Here is a 25,534-nt window from a genome sequence, read left to right as displayed (position 1 = left end):
AGACCAACTTGCAATTTCGTTTCATGTTGTCTTCAATCATTATCGTCATGACCATCTGGTTTCAGAAGCAAATAAAATAAACCCATCTCAAATGACCATCGTTTTCCCCATAAAAACAACACAATTGAAAACAGTGTGACACGCACCTCCAACTGTATAATCCGTAACTTTCATAAAAATGTAAAAAACAAGTAAAAAATTAACGAGTTTCATGTAAAAACAATTAAACAAACTTGTGCAAGGAAAAGGTTTTAGCGACAATTACCACGGACAATTTTTTTATACTACGCTTTATTTTCCTTTCAAATGAAATTTACAATAAATAACTTCAACAGCCTAATTAAATCTATTTACAAGAGTGCAATTTTTACAGACTTACAATGCTAAACTAAATACACTCGTCTGGTAAAAAGACTGCAGCCTCTTTGCTGCTTTTTTTTTTCTTTTTTTTTTTTTACAAGACTAACCAACTTCTCTTCGTTATTTAGTGTGCCTGTATGACATACCTCAAAACCTCTCTCAATTGCAGAAATTTATTGTTCCTCTAATACAGTAAAAATCACTACTCTGTGAAATAAAATTGCTGCAAAATTTTCAATGGAGGTTCTTTCGAGGATTCACTGTTCTTGATACAATTCTAGCAGAGCTTCTGATGCTTCCACAGAGACAGTAAGTGTTCCGATCTCGGAATCACTTTCAATGTCATAAACTGCAAAGACACATTTTTAAAAATCTCACGTTAGTCACTTCGATTTATTCTGATATTTTACTGCTACATTCAACAGTGAACAAAGCGTGAAGAGAATTTGTAAGCCAAAATAGTCCCACGTGACCACATCGTGAGACAAACGATTACGTTTCTCTTTTAGGTGTTATTTACCACCATGAATATCCAGTCTACTTTACGACAAAATAGCTTTTTCTTTTAAACTCCGGTGTCTATTGAGCAACCTAACCAATGATACTTTATACTCACGTGTTATATCCTTGTCAACGTAATCCCCTTCATTTAAAATCTAAAGAGAGAGAGAAAAAAAAATAGGACCACGAGAGAGATAAAAAAACCGCACTTTTCCTTACGTAGGGTCAAACATGAAAGAGGTTAGGACGGTGTGATGTTCCAAAGTTTTGGAACGAAGAATAAGAAAGGTGGGAGAGGTTTGAGAAAGAGGCTTAACATACTTTGTTCAAAACCCTGCAAGAATAGCCTAGATGTGTATCCCCATTGTATCCGGCAAAATTCACTTTGAATCAGCTACAGACTACAAGCCTACCCGATCGTCCCGAGTAAAATTCCTCAGGTATGTCACTGAGAAAGAGGCACGGTGGTATTAACACGTTCTTAGGCATAATTTCTGAAGGTAGTTTAAAGCTGCATTCTATTTCACGGAGTTCTACGCGTTGTTCTCTCCGGTAGTGACGTCACTTCAAGTAAAAGGATCCCCCCATTAACTGGCATAGTCAGTAGGAGGAATAACTCATTGGACGTGAATAGTCCTTCTTCGATTACAACGTGAATACGATGCAGGGCTCGAAAAAAACCCCCGTCCGGTCGTCCGGGACAAGTAGATTTTCCCCGGCTTCGGGCAAGTAACTTTCTCTCCTTCCTTGCCCGACGGGCAAGGACCCAGCGGGCAAGCCGTTCGCCGACTAAATTTTGGATAACGATTTTGAGAAGAAAAGGTAAGCTTTAGGCCCAAGGGTAATCAAGTGTTTAGATGAAGCTTGACGAAAATTATAATTTATAGCGTTTTGTTGATTGCGTGACGCGCGCCCACGGCTCAGAAGTGGTTGCCTAGCACGTGATCAATGAAAGTGATCAGCACTATGAGGACTACATTCAAGATGGTTTTATCACATTAAAATCCATTCTTGGGTTCATGAATTATTAATCAGTTTGAAAACTTGGGCAAGCAGGGAAGTGCCCCGGGCAAGCAAAACTTAAGGGTTACTTGCCCAACGGGCAAGGTGTAATTCAAATATTTTTCGAACCCTACGATGTTTTTGCTACAAGCATTACCCACGAATTTTCGTTTTTGCAATCACAGCACCATCGTTTCAGTATCATAAATCAGCAGTTCCGTACCAACCTGCACAAAATCCACAGACGCATAGGCTACGTCAACACAGTCCCCTTCGTCATCACCCTCAGGTGGGTCGCTGACCACAGTGAAAACGAGTCTACAAGGAAATAAACCTGTTATGATGACCAGTTTGGAGGCAGTAGGTTGAAAGATGCATAGGGTACAGTCTCTATTCGAGACTGAGTCGCATTGCAGCAGGAGTTTGTTTAGGTTGGCGAGTACATGTATGTATAACTCTTCCGACTGATACTAGTCTGGTTAACTCCCAACATTTCATAAGGATTCCCTGATAGTTCGCTCATAATCAATCCTTGAATAGCAGCACTGTGAGATTTTAATCATTTGCCCGAGTAAGGAACTCAAATGGCCCGGCCTGGGCACCTCTCCTTCCAACGCCTGGTGCACTCAGGTAACCTCTACGTTACCGAGTCTCTCAAACAATGGCATTGCTACATCTTGGTCATCCTTTGACTCCCTAATAAAAAAATAACCCACACACACGCACGGTCATACGCAAATAAAACTAAATACACACACGTACAGTTTCAGACCAATCAACTCTGTAGGAGTCCATGATAAGCTGAAACAGTTAGACAAGCGAAAACCGCAGTCAACAATGATATTAGCAAATTTCTTCATTTCTTACTTAGGATCGTTGCACAGCATGTAAGCCAAGTAATTTCTTTTTTCCTGATTTTTTTCTGCATCCACGTGAAAAACTGAAAATTAGACGAAAGAGTTAGTACATGTCATTAAGTGACGCGTACAGCCAGAAATACACGCAATCCTTGTGATTTTTCCAAATCGAGATGATGTCACAAACGTAAACTATTAGTTTGCCGTCTAATAAAGGTCTTGGAGATTTTCACTTTTGACGTAAAATTCGTTGATATTACTAAGCTATTAGTAATTTTTTAAAGGTCACCGAGTTCCTGTTACAGTATATCAGATGCAAGCTAAATGCAGAGGGGAGGGGGGAGGGGGTGGGTACGCTAATAGTTTCATTCTTACCTTTCGTGAAGTTATAGTATATCGGTCTATAAGGTGCCGGCTTTGGTAATGACATTGGCGTTTCCAAATCAGCGGGTTCGTAGTCGAGGAACTTGTAAGCTATAAACAGTTGTTTGACGTTCGGGTCTTGTAAGATCGGTGCCTCTGGGTCCAGGGTGAGACTGGTAACTTGAACGACAACCGTGGAAGCAGGCTACAACAAACACATGTTACAAATATATTAAAGGCACTCGGTCGGCTGGCCAGCCATACAGTATTTTGATCATGCAGTCTGACAGATGGCCACTGAATTAACAAGTGAATAAGGCTGTACGTAAGATAGACCCGCAGAAGGAAGGCCAGTCCATAGATTCCTTAGTGGGTCAGTGAGTCTGTCTATTATTAGTCTTTGTTCATATCCTTTCTCGCCTACCCTCACACTAAACACATCAAGTTTCCTACTTACGCTACCTTCTCTACACTTTTTCATTTGTTTTTGGCGTCAATAGGCAGAGAGACAGGGCTCAACATTAACTTTAAAGAGCCTTGATAAAGGCCCCTTTTTTTACTTTGCTTACTTTGGCCACAGATTTGGCTCGAGAATGCCTCGGAGAGACCACCACTTCATTTTCACTTGTTTCATTTGCACTCTCCCAAACTGTATCTCCTTTCTTCTGTTCCTCCTCACTTTCCTCCTCGCCCGCCTCTTTCTCATCCTCATCCTCCTCCTCCTCCTCCTCCTCCTCCTTATCTTCCCCATCAATCTCCTCTTCAATTTCCTCTGCTTCGTCGTCCAGTTCTTCCTTGGACTCTGCTGCGGGAAGGGGTATGTCCACCTCGTCACCGAGTGTCGAATCGATATCTAATGAACAAATTCAAAGGCATCATTACCAACAATTAACCCGGAGGAGTACTATGCATTGTAAAGTCTGCTGACCAGATTCAGAATGTTGCTCCTCAAACATGGTGTCCTCGCTAGCTGCTGCTTCGGTTGTTCGCCTCATTTCCTCAGCTACAAGAGCTTCATCATTCTAGAAGAGAGAATGAAACTATGAGCAGGAAACGCTAAGAAATCGCCATACTAGGGTTTACAATTGTACACTTTACGAGGTTCGCTCATGTTTTCTTTGTTTTGACAGTCTTCTGCCACTATTTGCGACTTCATCGCCAACAGTGTATAAAATTTACGAACTTCAGTTGTAAGTCCGCTCCAGGCATTTTTTTTTCTTGTATGGGGTAAGATGGGCCCTCCTTACCCGTCCGGGTAGCCAATCAGAACACAGACTTCGCTTCCTTTTGCCCACGGGCGCTGCCAGCTCTATAATAAGTGTATTTATGATGGCTTCTTAAAAAAATTTATTGGTCAGTCAGACTGTCATCTCAGACTGTCATCTCAGTCAAGCCGGTCAGCGTAACGATGGTGTACTTCGAAAATTGTTTAAGGTGCTGTTAACCCTGGGTCCATTCCTCGACAACTCACAGATGCCCTTGGTACCTGTTCATCTTCAGAGGTCTCACTGATTTCTCCAGTTGATTTCACCTGGTCCCCATGCTCCTCTCTTATTTCTTCGACAGCCTTGGCCATCTCATCAATAGACATCTCCTCCACGGGTTTCTCAAGCTCCACTTTGCGGGTGCGCGGGGCAGGCTGAGGTTTCTGTGCCGTCGCCTCAACTAACTCATCAACTGACATGGACTCAACTGGCTTTTCTCTGTTTTTTGTTGTAGAAAAATATTTAAGAAATCAGCCTCTGATGTGAGTTAAACTCGGGTACAACAGTAAAAATAATTTGTGATGCAGTAATACTGCACGCAGAGCCCAATCCCATGTCTATCCAATGTTTTTATTTGATCGAAGGCTTGTCTACCGTTTTTATATTTGTCTGTTTACTAACAACAGCAACTTTAACTGCAAGACGGGGCAAGACGGAGCCGTTTTCCTTTATCTCTCCATCTCGACGTAACTTTCTACTCTTAATTTTTCAGCGTCGTGAACGATGGGCAAACAAGGTGGTTTCGAGATTATACTTTGAAAAAATCTCAACTATTTCCGAAATTGAAACGCAATTTTAAGAAAAAACGCGACCCACTTTTTCTTCTCCTCTACTCTGGTTTCAGTTTTCTCTTTTTGATCTGACGGCTTTCGTTGCAACTGCGCCAGCTGAGCCGACTCTCGTCTGGCTACTTTTTCTTCACTTTGTTCTTGTTTCGGGGTGGACGAGTCCACCGGCGAGGGAGGTTTTTCTCTCTTATTCGGTGATTTGACGACAGGTTTGAATTCAGGTTCACTGTCAGAGCTAAACGGCTCATTATCATCTGGTATGCGCATCACACGCTAAAACAGACAAACATGGTAAACATTACGTATGATGCACGATCCTCGCAGTAGAGAGCGCTATTTATACATTGTGTCTGATTTATCATCACGGGTTTATAACGAATCAACTTAACGGCCTGCTCCCAGTTGGCTTGTTAGCTCAATTGGTAGAGCACTGCACTAGTGTCGCAGAGGTCAGTGGTTCGAATCCCGTACAGGCCTGATCTTTTTCAGGTCTGATATTCGCTATTGTATAAATAGCGCTCTCTACTTCGAGGATCGTGCATCATACGTATCTAATACCGCAGTTCAAAATATATGAACTTCATATATTCATTGTATCATGGTGAACATTGGAGAAGAGAAAGATCTCATTTCTGTTGTCAATAGTAAGGTGCACAGAAAAATTCCTCATGTTAAAACGAACCCTCGACCTTCGGTTTCCGCGCTCCGATGTATTACCGTTAGACCTCTGATTGGATGTATTACCGTTAGACTTCTGATTGGTTGTATTACCGTTAGACTTCTGATTGGTTAATCTCTCCTGAAACTGTCTTTTCATTTCAATGCAGAACAGTTGTGAGATTTTGATGTCTTAATCACTACATTAGCCTTCCCCTTTTAAGTTCGTCTATTCTAGTCAAATGTTTCCGGGATAACTTTAATGATTTACTGAAATTGTGTTCTGGGGTCCCTGCCTAGCTATAGGGGTCCATACGTTCAATTCATAGACAAGAAGACAATTTCGATGAATATTTAAAGTACATCTCCCTAAGATCTGAACGAAGTGAATACCTGAGGTGCCGCACGGGGCTTGGCACTGGCCGGAAGATACGTATATCTCCACTTTAGGTAAACATCAATCGCTCCGTTTACATCTCCCGAGGGCTGTAAAGAGAAGCATATTTGGCAATTTAATGACGATGGACTCTTCAGCTAGTTTTTTTCCTGTTTTTTTTTTTTTTTTTTGGTTTTTAAGGCTTTCTTTAGTCTTTCGACGGTTTGTTCGTTCACTTGCGTGCTTTATTACCCGTCTGTCTTTTCAAGTGTCCGTCCATCCGTTCTGTACCTACATCCATCATTGCTCTTTGTCTCTTAGTCATGTTTTCCAATCTTTGGATTTCGTTTTCATTAGTAATGGCATTACATGACTAACAATAAGAACCGCTTCATTCATCTTTTCCATGTACATGCTCTTGGAAAATTACGGTATTCGAAACCCAGTACCGTTGTGATAAAAAAATTTGAACTACATTTTAAATTTATGAATCACGACTGAAAATTTTGATATATACGTTCCTCTGGCAGGGTGCAGCTTTCGCCAACTAGACTACAAGCAACCCTTCCTTTTTGGCGAAGTCCGTCGCACGCGTCAACGAAAAATATCAGTGATGTTAGCCCGTCGCGCAGAACTCTGGAAGTGAGTCCACGCGGCGCATTAACATCAGTTTTTTCACCTGGTTTTTTAACGCGCCCGTAGGACCTCGGTGAAACGCAAGGACTGTTCGTAGTCTATTCACCAACAGATGAGCTCATGCAGTGACAGAGGATAACTTACCCTTCTAAGTTCAAACGTTCCCTTGACTGGTTTGTCGTTAGCTAATGTTATCAAAGGTACTTTAGCCAGTCCCAGGTACACCGTAGGTTCGGGATCTGCGTCATCAAATACATAGATCTCCAGGGTCTGAAATAATTACATAGGTTTCCAACTTAAAATTTAAATTATCCAGACGTTTTCCCGTCCGTCATACAGATTTCATTTTCTCATCTTACGCGCCTACAACATACACGCAAATCAAAAGCGAGCGAGTCTGTTTTTTTCATAAGCCATAAGAGAACTAAGCAGAGTTTATCAAGTTATACCAAGAAGACAGTCTAATAAACAAGGAAAAACAAGGTTGGAATATCCAAGTAGGCAAAGTTGTGATTGTTTATGTACTCGTGTGTCTGCATTGTAAACAGGCGCATCAGCGGTAAACGCTTTTTCGTAGCCCATGCCAGATCACGCAATAAACAACAAAATTTCTTGCGCAAACAAGATAAGTAAAGAAACACGTCAGCCAGTTACCGCAGCTCTAAGGTACGTGTCAAGCTCAGTTGTCATGGGGACAGGAAATGTCTTAACGTCATTGAACTCAGGTGTGTTGGTGCTCCGCACAATATCTGTGTCGTGATCAGCAAAATCAAAGAAACGGTAAACCGCGTATGGACAGGGCTGTATCCCTGAAGGAAAAGAGAGAAAAGATACATAAATAAAGACGGATATTATTATCAAATGACTCGAGCGACCCGCTCACGCAGTCCTAACGAAATCATAACGGACACTACTATGTGTACGGCCGCACAGTTTGACGTGCACTGGTCCGGAAATAGCCGTTCAGCCTCGTACTCGTAAGGCCTTATAACAAAACAATGAGAACTTGACCTTGACAAACGTCGCGATTTTCAACAAATTCTGAGTTGATTGCTCCGAGCTTTCTTCTTGAACAATCTCATTCGTTGCTTTTCCGGAGCCCACTGGCACCTGTTTGAGTTATGTCATTGGTTTCCAACATTTTCAACAATACGAGGTCTCATGAAAAAATGCACTCTGACATAACTAGTTAAGTCTATGCATTCTGAGCCTCATCCGAATATTTTCCCGTGCAGACCCTCAACTTAGTCAATAAGCACATAGTCCTACTTGCGACTCACGCAACTACTAAAGACCATCGGAATGCCTATTCACTCTACACACATTGTCGCTGCCACTGAAACTACACCATCCGTAAAACAAGAAAAGCGGCTTATTCTCGCTCGGACCGTCCATCTGGAGAAATAGACCGAATTCTAAATTATATTTTCCGAACTCAGAGAGAATACAGGTAGGTTTGTGACCAATCTGACCAAAGCTGACCAGTGCGTAACCTGCTTGCAGGCGGTAGTTTCTGTTTTAAAGCACGAGATTCAGCGCGGCGAATATTAGGTCGCCATATCGGACGGGTGAAAGATCAGTGACGAGTGACAAAGCATTCAATATGGCGACCGAATATTCAACCGAATCTCGCGCTTGAAACACAAACTACCGCCTGCAAGCAAGCTGACTAGTGTACGATCTAAGATATTTTAGAGGTGGGAAATTTGTCCATTTACATTCAAAAAAACCTTAGTCGCACATCCCTCTTACCCGGTCTCCTGGGCTGAATTGCACTGCACCTGATAACATGAATGTCAAGTTCATTGACGTCCGAGGGCGGTTTGTCCGGCACGTGACCGGCGTCTTCAAGGGCTTTATAAGCTCCGGAATTCATATAACCCAGTGCCTTGGTACGTTCCTAAAGCGGAAATGAACATCTTTAGGTAAGAAAACTGTAATGAATAGAATTGGCTAAAAAAAAAAAAAAAAAAATCCAAATTATAGGTACACTCACTCTGTACAATCTAATTGCTTGGTCCATGGGAACTCTTAGTCTGACCCAGTATTCTAAGGTCGCAAACTCGACGCCTTGGCATGGGGGCCTGTTGCCTACGAGGATAAAGATGAGAGGAACAAAAATAATATGATTTGAAAACAACGAAAAGCACTCGCAGTTATTTCAGTTGCCATCATTTAGGGGAGCAGAACCCGTAAGTCCAATCACCTTAAGAACTCGGTCCAAAAATAATATGAAGCAACTTGATGAAGAGCAGAAAATGCCTCCTACTGCAGCTCGCGTTGCACGCCCGAATAAAGCTCGGGGCGGTTGGTAGACCCGCAGGTACGTATCTAGAAGGGCGTGACATATCGCGCGCGCCACTTTTCTCGCTCTCGTTGACCTTACACCAATATCAATGTCTGAGAATTCTTACCAATTAGCTTTGCAGTGCCGTGAACTCTACCGTGAGGTTTTTCAAGAAGGTCCCTAAACTTCAGTTGACAAGCTGCCACAGTCTTGTAGTCCGTTCCAAATGCTCGATGGATTTCTATCAACGTGGATTCCTACCACAAGGAAAAAGGAAAGACTAATTGGACAACAAACACAATGGATAGTGTGCGCACCCCTTTCTAAGTCAAACAATAGATGTCGTCGAACAACTTACCTTTTGTAAGTAATGCAGAAAGAAATCGTCAACTCGCACAAGATACTGTGAGGTAAAATTGAATTCGGGTCTAAAAGCAAAATAAAGAGAACCGAGTCAAATATCTGCAGAGACTTAAGAGCACTGTACTAATAAAGAAGTTTAGGCTAGGTAGTAAACATGAATTCAACTCTCTCCTCCCAAGAGTATATATGGGGACCGGCAAGTTGCCAGGGAAGCCTGGTGAAATAGAGGTAACCTTGCCATGGTATGGCTCCCATTCTGGAGAGAGTCTGGCGTCCCATCCAGCGGGGAATAGTGATATTCCTGGTAGATACGGACAACAGGACTACTTCCGGTTGGATGTGCCACTGACATGAAGCACAAGTGCTGACTTATCGACTTACAATAGTAAAGTTAATGATTATAATTATGGTCTTTCACACAGTAAATAAGAAAAGTCACAAATATTTAAGTGTACCTGGTCCCCTTAACAACGGGCGTCGTCTGAAGCTCGTGTTCAAAAAACTCGTACGTCACAAACGTCACCGGTTCGTCATCTTCAAACTCTTTCATGGCTTCCTGAGACAAGATAACCTGATTGGGAGAGATAGGACGAGCACAACATGAGAAAAATAATATCAAGTTGTCCGTGACGATGGAGTAACAATATGATAAGGCGTACCTTATCAATGTGAATTTCGAAGATGTTCTGTCCTCGCTCCAGCTCTACTGTACTATCCATTTCTTCGAACTCGGAATCCTGCTAAAATGTAAGAGTCGGGGAAATAGTAAAAGCCTCTGTTGCACAAGAAATATCTTTCAAGAGGAATATTTGCATGTAAAGATCGCAAAAGATAAAAGGTCATCGCACAACAGCTTATGCAGTTACAGCACTCCGTCGGTACCGCTTCACTGTCATGAGTTCCATTCAAGCCTAAAGTTCTCCAGGCTTTATTTTAACAACACTTTCAACTGTGCGTATAACTGCAATGATCTCTCATTCAATTAAACAGATAATAAAAAAAATTAAATAAATAAAAGTATTTTATCACCTCTAAAGGAGCAGCTTTGTACTGTTTGGTTCCATATGCTACGTCACGCATCTGACTTTCAAGTTTCTGTAGAAAAAGAAAAGGAAACCTGAACGATACTTTGAATAAATGAGAAAAAAAAAAAAAAACTAGCATGAGATGAACAAATTTCCAAAACAAGACATTACGTTAATTTCGACAGGAAAATTTGAGGCTCTTCTAAACTGACGAAAAAGTTAATAAAAAGTCCACTGTTTCAAGGCAAGGGTACAAACCTTGTTCATGTCTCTCTCTATACATGGGAGGATCAACTCACGTATTATCTTATGAAACGAACACTAGATGTCGGTACTAACAGTCCGCTCTCAACTGTGCATGTATATCAAGGAACACAATTGAAACTGAACACCTAGATTGACTCAGATTGACGTAGAGAGACATGAAGACCGTGACAGACAGACGGACAGACACAGACAGACTGACAGACAGACAGACGGACGGGCAGACACAGACAGACTGACAGACACCGACAGACAGACGGACAGACACAGACAGACGGACGGACAGACGGACAGACAGACACAAGGATCGATAGTAAAGTAAAGGTAAAGTAGAGCTTGAATTAAATCCATGTGGCAGCCACCTAAGGCTGAATTGCATGAATTTACAAATTCCATTAATACAAAGCTTATAATTTGAAAAAGTGCTAAAACCTACAAACTTAAGCTTAGAATACGAATTTATAAAAATTCGTAAAAATTCATACTACGAAAACTGCTAACGCCTGCACATAGATGGCAGAAATGTGCTAGAAAAACGCTTGGTACGCATGACAAGATTGGCAAAGTGGCGTTGTCTTTTAAAGTTATAATGACATTAGTTCTTGGGAGAGAGAAAACGGTGCAACTTATGATCTGGATTAGATACAATAGAATCAAACAATTTTTCGTATTGATGTATGCGTCTGTCCTCTACAGATGCCATCTTGTATAATGACAGGCTGTCATCGTAAGAAAGGCCTGGCAAAATAATTGATAGTGCACGTTTTTAAATTCGTTCAATATCCTTACTTAAGTAGTCAGGAAGTGCGTGATGGTACAGTGGAGCACAATATTCTAGAACTGGCCTTGTACAGGAAAGATAAAAACAAATGATATCGTGTGCTGGAACATCTGCAAGCTTAAGTAATGTAAGAAAGTAGTAACAACTGCAACACAGGCAGACTGATAGACAGACACAGACACACACACACACACACAGACAGAAAGTCAGACAAGCAAGAAATAAGGGACCAAACAACTTATCTGGGGCTCGGATTTTTCTATTAAACAACTCATCGACGGAGTAAACGTTCGGTTTGCTAATAGAGGGAGAAACGTGTTCCACAATGGAAACTAAAACATAAGTCATGATGTTGTACTTACTCGTATTCTATCAGCCCTTATGTCCAGTAATTGAGCATACTCTTGCATCTTCAAGTCATACTCTTTCTTATCTTCAGTCATCTTCTTGGTTACCCGCTCCACCTTAACAGGGAAAGAGACGTTTAAAAAATGCTAAGGATTCAGAGTCAAGCCGAGAAAAGAATCTAGCGGAAGGACCAAGGAAAAATGGATTTATCTCAGATTCGAGCGACGTTGCGATTGGTCGAATTGCCACCAGAAAGGATCAGTTAACTCTGCATACGAGAATAACTTGAGAGAAACTAATAACGGTATGTGTACCATGACGCAACTAAGAGAATTGCTATTGACCCGGAAATGGAAATTAATTTTTCGCAGTTTACCTCCCACCTACATTTATCCAGGTTATAATTCATTGACAAACGTCAACGATTACTCTCCCAGGTAGAGAGGGGCACTATGAGAGTAAAGTATCTTAACCAAGAACAAAACAGAGCACTGTGAGAGGAAAGTATCTTAAAACAGAATGACCTGTGCCAGGTCTCGAAACCTGACCTCGACAAGCTTACAAAGAAGCCATAGAGTCTTCCACTTGTTGCGTTCCACTAAAAAATACAGTTTGGTATAATCGCAAGTGGTGGCCTCATGGGTTAGTGCGCTCGACTCCTGATCGCGTGGTCTGGGTTCAAGCCCTGGCCGGGGACATTGTGATGTGTTCTTGGGCAAGACACTTTACTCTCCTCTCACAGTGGCTCTCTTCACCCAGGTGTTCCCATGGGTACCGGCGAATTTAATGCTGGGGGATAACGCTGTGATGGACTACCACCGGATCCAGGGTGGAGTAGAAAAACTTCTAGTCGCTTCATGCTACCGGGAATCCGGATTAAAGCGCCGGCCTAATGGGCCACTTGGCTCGTAAACAGCGTTTACCTTTTATCATCGCAAGTAAGGTTTTTAAGGGCTTCGTCTAGAGCGAAAGCGCGGGGCACATTCTGAGTGGAAATAGTGAGATCACTACAACACAAGCATGGTATTTTCGCTCACCTCTGTCTGATAATCTTTGTTAATTTTGTGCTGAATAATCAACATATTTCTTGTCTTCTCAAGCTCATTAATTGTGTCCGCGTGTGCAGCTTGTAATTCTTGTACTTGTCGTTTCATATCTACAAGAATTTACAAGAAAAAAAGACATGATTGATTTTTTTTTCATGGAATCCAAAGCATCGTGATCTAGTTTCTGAAAGTCGCTCACCATGGAACGTTCTTTCACCCAAGAATCGTTTCGTTGGTCGTTTCGTTGTACAAAAAATTACCTTTATGCTTTTCATCATCAACCTTTTCCAAGAAATCCAAGTCCTGGCTTCCTTGTTCTTTCCTATGCTGTTGAGAAAAGAAAAAGGCAAAGGTAAATGTATAGCGAACGATGAGACACATTTTTTTTTAGAGAAGATGGGGTTGAAAGGAGTAGTAGACTCGACCTGCTCTCAACAGAAAGAAAAGAACTTACTTTGATCAGCACAAGGGCTTCTTCAATTTCCTGAAAATCCACCGCACTTTCCTGCAAGCAAGATTAAAATGGGCGATGGTAAGGTTTATCTACTACAACTTTAAGTCATGAAACTTATCCTCTGGTTTGAAGATAGGAACTGTAAAAAACACGTATTTAAGTTGCTTATTAACCTTTTGACGAATTAGAGTGACTAACATCTAATTTCTCCTAGCAATATTGTCCCTGAATCACACCATTAAGGTCAGGAGAACAAAGGAAATGATCACCAACTAAAGAAGCTCGTGATTGTTTAACAGATTCTCCTTGTCAGCACCTTAGGGGATTTTATAGAGTACAGTATGGAGAATATGCATACTGATGTAAGGGTGTAAAGGATTACGATGTTTATCTTTACCGGAAGTGTGTATCCATCAGAAAAAAAAAAAGGTGATGCAATGGCAGAGCCGACAAGGTTAGCCTGCCCTTAAAAATTACCTTAGTAAAGAACTTCATCTTCTCCTTCAAGTCATCGTATTGTTCTTTTAATGTGTAATGTTGTACCCTCAATTCACGTAGCTCCGAGTTTAACTTTTCAGCAGACTCTACCAAAATGATGACAAGGATAGAGAGGTACGCAGTGAGGCGCTACAGTACTTAACTAACCAGAGAAATGATTACAGCCAATCAGAGTAAAGGTAAATTACACAACGAACCAGTACGAATTCCAAGGAAATAGCGTCCGCAGCATCATTAATGGCGCGAAATCGCGTATGCTATCAATCACAAGAACCACCAACCAGAACAAAGGTCAACAAACAGCAACCGATAAGAATCGGAAGGAAATGACGTAAAATGGCCACAAGCGTGGGATAACGCCATCGACCATTGTACTCCCTTGAGGTCTTCCATGACTTTTCGAATAACACAAAAAACGTTATCGCGCTCAATCTCGCAAGGAGTAGTGAAAAGTTAGCGCTGCTGATGCCTGTTAAGTTTTGCCGGTCTTCGCATTCTCCTCGCGAGTGAATCGGTTGTGTATGCTCCGCTTTCAAATCGCGTGTACAGTCTGATCCTCTCAGCTGCACAGGCTAGTCTGTGTATAGCGTTGTGTAGTGTATTGTGGTGAGTTTGACTGTTAGTATAAATACAGAACTCACATTTTTTGATAGTGAAAATGAGATGGAACCGTAAAATATTCATATACACACAGTTCTACCCGCGCTAATAACGAATCTCACCTCTTTCGCTGGTTAATTTGTCAAGAATTTCATTTTTCTCCTGTAAGTCTGAATGCAAAGTAGCTCTTAGCTGCTCCATCTCCACCTGAAATACGAACACGAAATGTTCACCAACCCCGTCCAAAGCCCAAAAATCCTGCTTCCTATCATCAAATTTCTCCTGTGAAGTCATTTACCCACTTTACGTCCCCGACAAGCAGCGTATCCATCCATTCAAATACAGGGTTACAAAAACAGACAACCATGCATTTCTTCGTCCCCCATTTATGAACGTTCAAGCCAGTCTTAAGTAAATTCGACATTCCCTTGAATAATCATATCTGGAACTCAAAGCTTACAAATGTAACACTGACCATCCGATACGGTTTCTGGTAAAACGTTCACCTGCTTACGGAGGCCAGGCGAGCAGGAAAGTAAGTGCAAAAAAATGTAACAAGCACGTGACACTTTCGATCGCACGTGTCGGTCTCACTCACTCACGCAATTACTGCGAAGGCCATAACTGAACAACACTCCAGCTCAAATACTTAGGGCATAAGCGGTTTATAAACTGTTTTTCATATGTCTCTTCGTTTGTATCCGTCTCTTAAAAACTATCCAATTAGTTTTTGTTTTTTTAACTGAATGTGTCTGCTGGAGACGTTAGGACTTGTTTTTTAAACACACTGTACCTCCATTTGCCTGTATTTAGCTCGGTGTTGTCTTTCGCGTTCAGCATCAAAAGCACTGGAATAGTTTAGAAAAGAGGAACAAATAGAGAAATACATACAAAGAACAACAACAACAAAAAAATTACACACACAAATAAATCACCAATACATACAATGTATTAAGTCATGTATGCAGAGCACTGTCTCACCTGTTAACCAGTTTTTCATTCGCTTCTTTCAAGATAGCATTATCCGCTTTCAGATCACCAATCATTTGAAGTTGCTATTTAATCAAAACGAACACATGCCGTTAGTTCGTTTAATTCTTAAGACACGTGATGATCTAGCGAGTACTTAAGACTAGGGGGTCTACCGTCTCATAGATTCTCTATTTATGAAAAAAAAAAAAAAAAAAGAAAAAAGAAAAAAGAAAAAAAGACAGGTGAGAGATATACCCTCCCAGTACCCGAGTCTCCGTGGTGTGTGGCACGCTGTGCTGGTAAAATCAATGATGAGAACTGCTCCTTCCCTTACATGTAAACCAAAAAATTTCGAAAGATCTCCCTGATATCTTGTTGGTATCCATTTATATTATTTGAAAGAGAGAAGCACTATGACAGGGACCACGGAGAGGGAGGGGCTAGGGGTTTAAACCCCACTCCGCTTTTTCGAAATAAGCTTGTCCTGCTACGCATGCCCTGCGGCCTTGTTGGCCAAATAGCTTGTGCTATTTAGCACCCCCCCCCCCCCACTCAAAAGTTTGTTGGGCGGGCCTTGTGTGAAAGTAAAGCGCTTCACCAAGAAATACAACGCAATGACCAAATTAGGGCTTGAAGCTTTGACTTGAGTATGCTCTCCGCTTGGTTACCACACTGTATAGTGTAAATACATTGCAACGATTTTAACCCCTTATGTAAAATAAACGTGTAAAATATTCTAACCTCTGACAATGACTTTGATGCTATTCCTCCGGTCTTGAGGTCATTCTTTAAAGCAAAATTCTTTGTTTGTTCCTGTAAAGACGAGGAAGAGTAGTTAGACTGTGCATCAGTATATATGAAACATTCATCACTCTACACATGTATAAATCCGTCTGCAAAACCATCGTATTAAGATTCAAATCGTTAACAGTGCGCAACATACTTAGCACATTTGATGGCCTGGCTGTTGCCAGACTACGGTCTAAGTACAGTATCTCCTGCATATTCAGTTTTTCTTGCATGTACAGGTGTAAGAGCACCAGAAGCATCTCATTCATTGGCCAAATAATAGAACCTATCTATTGACCTAATTCAACCACAAATGTTTAGGAAACTTGGCTGCATAAAATGACACTGCATTTATACAGAAATAAAAAAATTGCAGGTTGATAGTGTACTTTCTAATTTTATGATATTTTGTTTTGAATATGTGTACCTTCTTAAGTTCTTCATTTAGTTTTTCCATATCCTCAAGAACCTGAGTGTGACTTGCTTTTACTTTGGCAAGATTCTGTGAAGGAAAACACACATTCTTAGTCGTTAGCAATGCTTGAAAGGGTAATCACGAGATACACAACCGTAACATACAAGGCACTCATAAAGAATTAACTAAGCGATACTATGGTTTGTTCTTCTCAAAAAGTTTAGCTTAAAGTTTTCAATGATGGTTTTTTTTTTTTTATTCCATTTCAATCTTTGATATCCCTTCCCATTTAGGCAATCAACCAAAACATATTTTGAAAGCACATTGAAGGCAACTTGCTCATTGCAGTAAACAGCTTATAAAATTTCATCTGATGGCACCAAAAGAGAGTGGATCTTTTCTCCAGATAACAGACTTCAGATCAACACACTTGGATCATCTGAATAGTATTGGACTTGTATGTAATCTGATGGAATAACATGGCATCCATGATAACATGGCTGTCTTCTATTTCTTGTTTGCTATATCTACTTTCAAACAGTCATATTAACAGCCCTTGTTGTGTACATAGCTTTAGGCTAACAGAATATTTCACCTCTTCTAAATTTAAGTACTTGGCCTGCAGAGCTTCAAACTTTGTAACTTTTTCCTTCATCTCCCTCTGAAGTTTTATCAAGTCAACATTCTCTTGAATATTTGACCTGGTAAGCCAGGAAAAAATTATACTTTCGCCTAATGTGTGATATAAAAATAGTTAATAAAAAGTGACATGGCAGACTATGAATCTACATGAACACTGATCACTTACAAGTTACATCACTGTACCTTTCATGAGGCTGAGATGCAAACTTCTAAATACACATTTAATTTTACTGAAAATAGTTTGAATTGATTGTGCACATACAAATGTTAATGTAAAATCTCATTTTTCTTGCTAGTAAATAAATCTACTAAACTTCTTTTGCTAACCTTATCCTTGCCTAATTTGGAAAAAAAATTAGCCAATTTTATATCTGTATTTTGTATAATTTCAGAGCTGAGCAAAGAGTTTCCAGCAATCTGATTGGTCGAGCGGTTCCCTATAATTATGACGCTATGTAAACCGCTCCACGCCGGTTATATAAAATGTTAATAAAAGTTACTAAAATGTTATGATTTTAGAAATTTCTCTGTTGTTTAACTCTGAAATTATACTAAAACAATTATTCGCCTCAGGTTCAGTGAATATTGTCGAATAATCCCCGAGACTTCATCTCAGGGATTATTCGATGATATTCACCTCGCCTTCGGCAAATAATTGTTAAATATCAGTCTAAACTCTCAAATTCAAAGATTTAGTTTTTTTTTTTTGTTGGTATTAATTACATACAAGTAGTACAACACTATTGTTCCCCATAGTCTGTATATATCAGTCTTAACTCTCAAATTCAAAGATTATTTAGTTTTTTTTTTGTTGGTATTAATTACATACAAGTAGTACAACACTATTGTTCCCCATAGTCTGTATATATCAGTCTTAACTCTCAAATTCAAAGATTATTTAGTTTTTTTTTTGTTGGTATTAATTACATACAAGTAGTACAACACTATTGTTCCCCATAGTCTATAAAAGCAACTGGAGACAATAAGACTGGATACAAGTTGAAATAAAACATCACAATCATACCTTTGTGCATCTGACAGTTGTTCTTTCAACTGCATTATTTCATCCTCATGGTGAAGTTTGTTTTGTCTTAACTATAGAATAAACAAACAGAGTATCACAAAGTTAATAGGCAAAATGCTGAGATCCTTGTTTTGCATGTGACAGACTATCTGAGTGTCTTTTTAGACTTTGCAGCTCAAGATCCAGATTCCAGGTTGTGAACAACTACACAAAAACAAAATTTTCTGACTTCCACCACAAAGCCTTCCCATAGAGATAGGTAAGATCCAAAACTTATAAGAACCACAACTTTTAAGTTACCATTGCCCATGACAAACTATGCTTAGAAAGTACATGAACATTGTACTTTCATTCTGTTGAGCGACCACTTACTCCTGTAGTTGTGAAATAATGAGAACTATGAAGATGTATCCTACTGTCACTAAGTTACCTATTTTGATAACAGCATAAAATTAAACATTTTTGATCAGTAATTAAATGGACTCAGTTTCATCAAAGTTCTTCCTACCTGTTCCCTTAACTGGGCTCCATCTTCATCAAGTAGTTGAATTTGATCTTGAAGCTGAGTAATAAGCTCCTCTCTGTATAGGCAAAAGAAATTGTAAGAAGATGATGAAATTATGAAACCACAATCATAATGTGATAATTATTATAAGAACACTATCATGAACAGGCAACCCAATAGAATATAGCGTACTGGTGAAAAGACAATAGGCCAAGAGTTGAAGGGGGTTTTCAAAGTATATAATACATATGAAAAAATTACGTGCTTCTGATTGGCTGAAAATGGGTGCATTTTTCATGTAACATAAGGGCAAAGTTACAATGCAAGTGCAAATAATAAATAGCCCATGTGCTATCAAAATTTTGTCGGTCTTGGCTTTGTGGGATGATTTTTTCATGTAAATTACTAACAAGTAACAACATTATTTTTCATGTAATTTGGTGTGAATAAGCACTTGTAAATTTTTCAAAGACTAAAACTTGCATTTGCCCGACAGATGTGTGCAATTTTGTTGCCTTTGAAAAATTTACCCAAGCTTATTAAAACCAAAGTGCACTTCAAATCATGTTACTACCTATACTTACACCTGATTCTCACTATCAATTTACAAATTAAAAAATGTACTTTAGCTGGAAGAGAAAGGTAGGACTCAGTGTTTAAGAATTTGAGGATTAACTTACAGTTCCCTTTTTTCTAGCCTTGCTTCTTCAAGAAGACTGTGCCCATACCTTCAAAGAAAAAAAAAAACAGAAAAAAAAAAAAAAAAAACAGGACAGAGCTGATAAAACAACATCTACATGTACACATGTATAGTTTAAAAGGTAATCTTAGATTGGAGTAAAGACTCATTTGCATAGCCAAAGGGAATTTTCTACTTTCTTGGGGTAGTGCTGCATGTATGTGACTGTATAAGGTTTGCCTTCTCTCCTAGATGGGAACAACCCCCATAACAACTGCTTAAGAACTCAAAGGTATACATGTATGTAGCCATCATTAAACTAAAACATTCTGTGCGGCTAAACTAATGTGAGATCAAATGCGTCGATCCTTGTAAAAGCACAATGAAAATGCTCTCTATAAAGCTCCCTTAGATGAAACTGCTGCATTCACTTGGTTTTAACCTGCCTAGACTACATTTAACTTAATTAAATTATGCATGATCTGCAATGGGAATTGTGGGTCAACAAAATATATTACATGTGGAACTTTTATGTGACAATCTAAAGACCAACACACCCAGGATGTTGTAGCATCAAAACTAGTACATCCTGAGTGTGGATCTCTAAATTGCAAACCATATGGTAACAACTGTCAGCACATGGACAGAAATTATGTTAAATGCACCAATAATGTATAAGCAGTAATTATCATTGCCAAACCAGGGCATAAAATTGTGCCTAATACAGGCGCCAATGCGACTAAATTTTTCACTTTGGCGACCAAATCCTGAAAATTAGTCGCCAAATTGGCGACTAGAATTTCTAATCACACCTCAGCTAGAGATCTAGTGATTGTTGAAGATTTGATAAGATAAATCTGCAGCAAAGTTCCTCGTTAAGCTTGTTTCCAAAACGCAGTACATGCACGATGTCGAATGTAAATCTACTGTCACTAGACGCCATCCTGGATTTAGGTAACCTATAAAGTTGTATATGATCCATTCTAGTGTCCTCTTTGTAGCTCGTGCGAATGTTTGATGTTTGTATGACTGTATCACTATCGACATGATAAATCTAGTACAGTGACAGGGTAAAAATTTTTTGTGTGTGTGTGTCATAATGGCCACCAACTTTTTTGGAATTGGCTACCACTTTAAAATATTTAGGAGCCAAGTGGCTACCAGAAAAAAAAGTTAATTTTACGCCCAGCAACCACTAAGCTAAGATATTAAAATGTACATGTACATAACATTGCCTCAACCCTTTAACCCTAATTAAGAGTGACTAGCATCTAATTTCTCCTTACGATATCACCCCTGAATAATATATTCAGGTCAGGAGAATTAAAGAAATGATCCCCAATAAAGCTCTTGATTGTCAAACAAATTGTCCTAATTGTCAGCACCTTAAGAAATGTATAGAGAAAAGTATGGAGAATATGCATACTGATATTAGCCAAAGAGTGAAAACCTTTAATATATGTGACAGTTCATGTGGGTTGAAGGTTACCTTGGTTGAGGTAGCATTGGAGGTGGCACTCTTGATCCCGGTCTACAAATTAAAACAAAAACAAGGAAATGCAGTTACAAAAACAAAGGCAAGATCATAATCTCTCTGTCTGTGTGATCAATTGTACCCAGATGTAAAAAACTAATCAAATGTTAACCCTTTCACTCTCAAGATCTCCATAAGATATCAATTCCACTCACAGCCAGCCATATATTTCTCAAACTTCTGAAAAGTTGGTCTTCAATTGTATAATATTGTCTATTTGATACTTTTCTACCTCTTCTTCACCTTCCTGTTCAAAAAGGCATTAGGATATTGTAGGTAGGTAAAGCCTGCCTACAAGCCAAGTGGCCCATCGGGCCAGCGATTGACTCTAGTTTCTGTTGCATGAAGCCACAAAGAGTATTTCTACTCCCCCTGGATGGAATGCTAACCCACTACAGGGTCACCCACAGCATTAAATTCGCCAGTACCCATTTGTACTCCTAGGTGAAGAGAGGCACTGTCACAAAGTCCTCGGCCAGGGCTCAAACCTGGACCACTTGGTCCGGAGTCAACACACTAACCATGAGGCTACTGCTCCTCCTCATTGAGGTTGTGGGTAGAAATAATTTTTTCTTTGGTCTGAGAGTAGAAGGAGCAGCTTGTGCTGTATCAGCTCAACTATCATCAATCTCTAACAGGTGTCCTGCTTATTTTGTCAGCACAATAGTTTATTAAGTAATTAGCTTGTACTGACAGAGCTCTACACATTATTTTACAGTCAATAGAATTACTAACTTCATATCATGACCTTGAACTCTTAAGTCTTTCCTCAGTCGGTTTCCTGATGGTGTTCTGGCATGAACACCCTGAGAAAGAATGTAGTACAGTATTGTGCTTAAGTAATACGAACACCTGTCAACAAAATTCCTGGCTTTCAAACTTTGGTCTGAAACAAAATTTTTGTAACATTTTTGCAAATTTTTGAGGCGGCTATTGTTTACACTTGTCCAAAATTTTGCTGATCAATTCACTGGGGATGTTAGTGAGTCTTGAAATTTCAAGAGAAAGTTTGTTCCTCCCAAAAATGGGCAGCAAAAGTTTTGGAGAAAAGTTATGCTTCATGGTGTTTGCAGAGGTTAACTACTTCATAGCAAAACTCATGGACTTTCCTGCTGTGTGTATATATTAAAGAAAGAAAGAAGAAGAAAACAAAACATTTTCATTCAAAACCGTGAACATTAAAATCATATTTTAAAAATGGCCATTTTCATTAATTTGTACAATACTACACAAATCAGGCAATGCTGACAGTAAATGGCACTGTGACAATTTGAAAAAGTCTGTGTCCACTTTTGATGTTGCAACAATTACACTTGTACATGCAAGTCACTCCATATCATCAACAAGTTCTTAATCAAATTGAAGCAATCAATTACAAAATAAAAATTATGATCTGACTAAAAAAAATGTACATGTAGTGTTGATCTCCACTTACTGTTTGAACACGAGGTTTTACATGGTCATAAGGTGTAGCACGCTTCCCTTGAGTCTGTAGTTGTTGCTTGGCAACCATAAGCTTAAAAAATTACCATTGGAAATAATCATAGGTCATTTCAATTAAGAACTAAATACTGGTTGATCTCACAAAAATAATTAAAAGTAACTGTAATGAAAACTGCTCATGCACTGTACCTTATTTTTCAATCCAACATTCTGCTTTTCTAAATCTATAATTTTAGCTTCCAGATCTGCTATTTTCTCTCTTGTTTCCAAGTTGTTTACAGCAGACACTATTTCAGAGAAAACATAACAAAAAATGAAATCTTAAAAGCAAATAATGTCTCAAAATATCTGCCTGATGAAAACTGGTAAGTCGATACAAGACTATTTGCACCACATACATGTAGAGGGACAAGCTCAAGACTCATGGGACCCTGGGCCATACATTAACCCTGGGCCATACATTAATCAGGGCTTGACATTAACTTTTCAACTTACTAGCCAAGTGGCTAGTGACATCTTAGACTTTAAGACAATTTCAGTTTATTTACTAACCATGAAACTAGCTAGTGGAAATCGAAAACCACTCACCAAAACTGAATTTCTACTAGTCTGTGGCTAGTGGGCTACCATGTGTCGAGCCCTGTAAATCAAAGCTCTTAAGAGCTGGACACCTTAGCTTTCTCACACCAAAGCTGTCAAGCATCAATTGATTCTTCTATGAATGCAGATTTGAATAATGTAACTATACAACAGCAAAATTACTGTTAAGCCTGGTTCACATATAATCGCAGACGGTTGCAGGCAATCGCATGATCGCTGAAACCACTCAACCAAAGATCGCAAATCGCATGTTCACATAATGATCCATGACACAACTGATCGGAGCGATCTGTGACAACTGAGTTCATGGTTTACCATTCAGCAGCAATACAATGTAACTCCAATCAACCAACGTAAACGCAAAGGACACCGAACTTTTAATAGGTGTTAACATTCTGCTTCTGTTGTCTTTACTTAAACAGAGAATTGTTGCCAGACCAAAAATGAAACGTTGCTTCTTGGTGTAGAAAGTCTTAAGAAAGAGAGAGTTCTTTGCTAAAGTGATTGAAAATACAATCGTACTTTTCTAATTTCTTCCATAAACTGTTCCATGTCAATTTCACCTTCCATCTTGTCAAAACACACGCACGTGTAAAAGTTGATAAACAATTGGTTGTCATGATGTCATGCCGCTTGCATAGCATTATTAGACATATTTCAATTGCATGATCGCAGAACTTTGTTCACGTATGATTGCACTCGATCGCATGAATAGAACATGGTTCTATTCCTGCGATCGTGATCACACTTGATCACACATGATCACAGAGCTGTTCACATATAATTGCAGACGATCGAGTGCGATCGCCTGCGATCATATGTGAACCAGGCTTTACACTCAAGAATTAAGCAAGTATCTGAGTAGGTTTGTTAGGATGTGGTAATAAGCACTTGTCGGATAACAGTACCTCCATCTGTGGCTTCCCTTTTCTTATCATGCACCAATCGTAGCAGCTTAGTTGCCATCCTAAATTCAGGAAAATGAGTAAAACAAGTAGAGAATTGGCTAAATACAGAAACAATTGATTTGAAATGACATTTAAAATGTGTTCAGAAAAATGTATCAAGTACTTTTTGATCTTCTCTTCTTGTTTCCTTGCATACTTCTTTAACTCCTGTGGCAATAAAAATTTTTATATTATCTAATAATAATCAAGGTAATAATAATCAGGGAAACATCAGGTCCAGGGAAAACAAAACTAACTAGTTTCCTGAGGGACCATAGATTAAGTGCTTTGTTATAATTATGTTTTGACTTTCCCTAAAACAATCATCATGTGGCAAAAACATGCAGTTGTATTCTGAGTGTGGGAAACAATTACACAATTGTGTATCCTGGTTGGGATACATTTTAATTTGATCAGGGGTATATGACCAAGAATCAACCGATCACAATGCTCATTTTGTTTAGTGATAATTATACCAACTGTACCATCATAGCATTACCTCATTTCAAATGAACTAGATTACAACAAGAACTAGGTAGCAAAAGAAAGAAAGAAAAGTTTCTAAAACAACCACAAAGCAAAATCTCTCAACCATTTTTCCAGCCTATTGTGCAAACTAGACGAGGATCTACATGTTGTGCAAGTACGTGTGCAGGTGTATGTATACATTTAGGTGTAATAATTAGGTATCTTTTAATTCTCTAGTGCCAAATTCAAAATACGAAGACACCTCTCTAAAATCTATTAGGTATCTGAGATATACATTACAGACATATCTTACTTATCAAAGGTCTGAATCAGTAGAGAAAATGATTCAACAAGAAAAAAGTAACGTGACTTGGAGTTATACAGGACACTGTACTTGTATACCTGATTGTCCTCCTGAAGCCTCAAATACTTGTCTTCAAGTTCCTCTCTGCTTATCTTGGAGATCAACTGGCGAGCATAGATCTCACTGAAAGGTCTTCCGTCTACAAGAAGTATGGATCACAAAGTTCCTAAGTTTTCCATTCCTGCAAATATGTGCCTTAACATGCATGAAATGCCTATTAGAAATGCCTATTGCCATTCTTATTCAATGACATGTAAATGATGTGGCCGGGTATTCTGAAGTTTAGCCAAAGCTATCTACGAAAGCCAATACCTCCATCCTCAGCAACGGAAAACGAGGGAGGTCCGTCCATGGCTGAAGCAACTGGCATACCACGATCGAAAATTATCAGCGGTAATGATCACCACGGCCACAGAACCCGTCACTCGTTACTCTGATCCACTTTCTTTGAATGTTTCCGCTCATGACACTCTCACGATGAGACCAAAAAAGTAATATGTGTTTTTTTTCGCATTAAATATTTTCTTTTGAAGCTGTCTACTAAAATTAACGCATCAAACCTTCGTTATTACTAGTGTTTCATCCTGAGAGTAGCCTAGCGCCGGCGGTAAGTCGCCGATTTTAAAACTGAATTCCCAGCGGTCATACGTCAAAGGTTATGCCTTTGTTGTCTTCCCCAGG

At 39.4% G+C, this 25,534-nt stretch overlaps 1 protein-coding gene across 2 annotated transcripts; it reads right to left on the bottom strand.

The window, feature by feature from the left end:
* Positions 1-124: 124 nt before the first annotated feature.
* Positions 125-25,465, bottom strand: LOC111321014 (protein fantom). 2 transcript variants are annotated; one of them, XM_022923771.2, is made up of 41 exons: positions 25,166-25,465; positions 24,892-24,992; positions 24,146-24,189; positions 23,983-24,041; positions 22,664-22,761; positions 22,467-22,547; positions 21,767-21,837; positions 20,987-21,028; positions 19,499-19,546; positions 18,822-18,894; positions 18,314-18,384; positions 17,243-17,348; positions 16,660-16,734; positions 16,185-16,256; positions 15,453-15,526; positions 15,265-15,319; positions 14,594-14,678; positions 13,851-13,957; positions 13,374-13,424; positions 13,180-13,246; positions 12,911-13,029; positions 11,888-11,989; positions 10,485-10,550; positions 10,115-10,195; positions 9,911-10,026; positions 9,451-9,520; positions 9,220-9,349; positions 8,802-8,896; positions 8,558-8,705; positions 7,460-7,614; positions 6,950-7,075; positions 6,187-6,279; positions 5,165-5,409; positions 4,570-4,786; positions 4,012-4,105; positions 3,653-3,936; positions 3,096-3,288; positions 2,731-2,803; positions 2,091-2,181; positions 977-1,016; positions 125-709 (listed from the first exon to the last, which is right to left on the bottom strand). In XM_022923771.2, exons 1-41 carry the CDS (start codon positions 25,221-25,223, stop codon positions 618-620), a joined length of 4,068 nt encoding a protein of 1,355 aa, XP_022779506.2. In that variant the 5' UTR covers positions 25,224-25,465; the 3' UTR covers positions 125-617. The 2 variants fall into 2 exon arrangements, with proteins under 2 accessions (XP_022779506.2, XP_022779508.2); XM_022923773.2 differs by having other exon boundaries at positions 10,115-10,192.
* Between the last annotated feature and the right edge of the window lie 69 nt (positions 25,466-25,534).

This window comes from Stylophora pistillata, chromosome 3 (genome assembly GCF_964205215.1).
Source record: "Stylophora pistillata chromosome 3, jaStyPist1.2, whole genome shotgun sequence".
Classification (NCBI taxonomy): domain Eukaryota; kingdom Metazoa; phylum Cnidaria; class Anthozoa; order Scleractinia; family Pocilloporidae; genus Stylophora; species Stylophora pistillata.
This window is presented reverse-complemented; position numbering and strand designations above follow the sequence as displayed.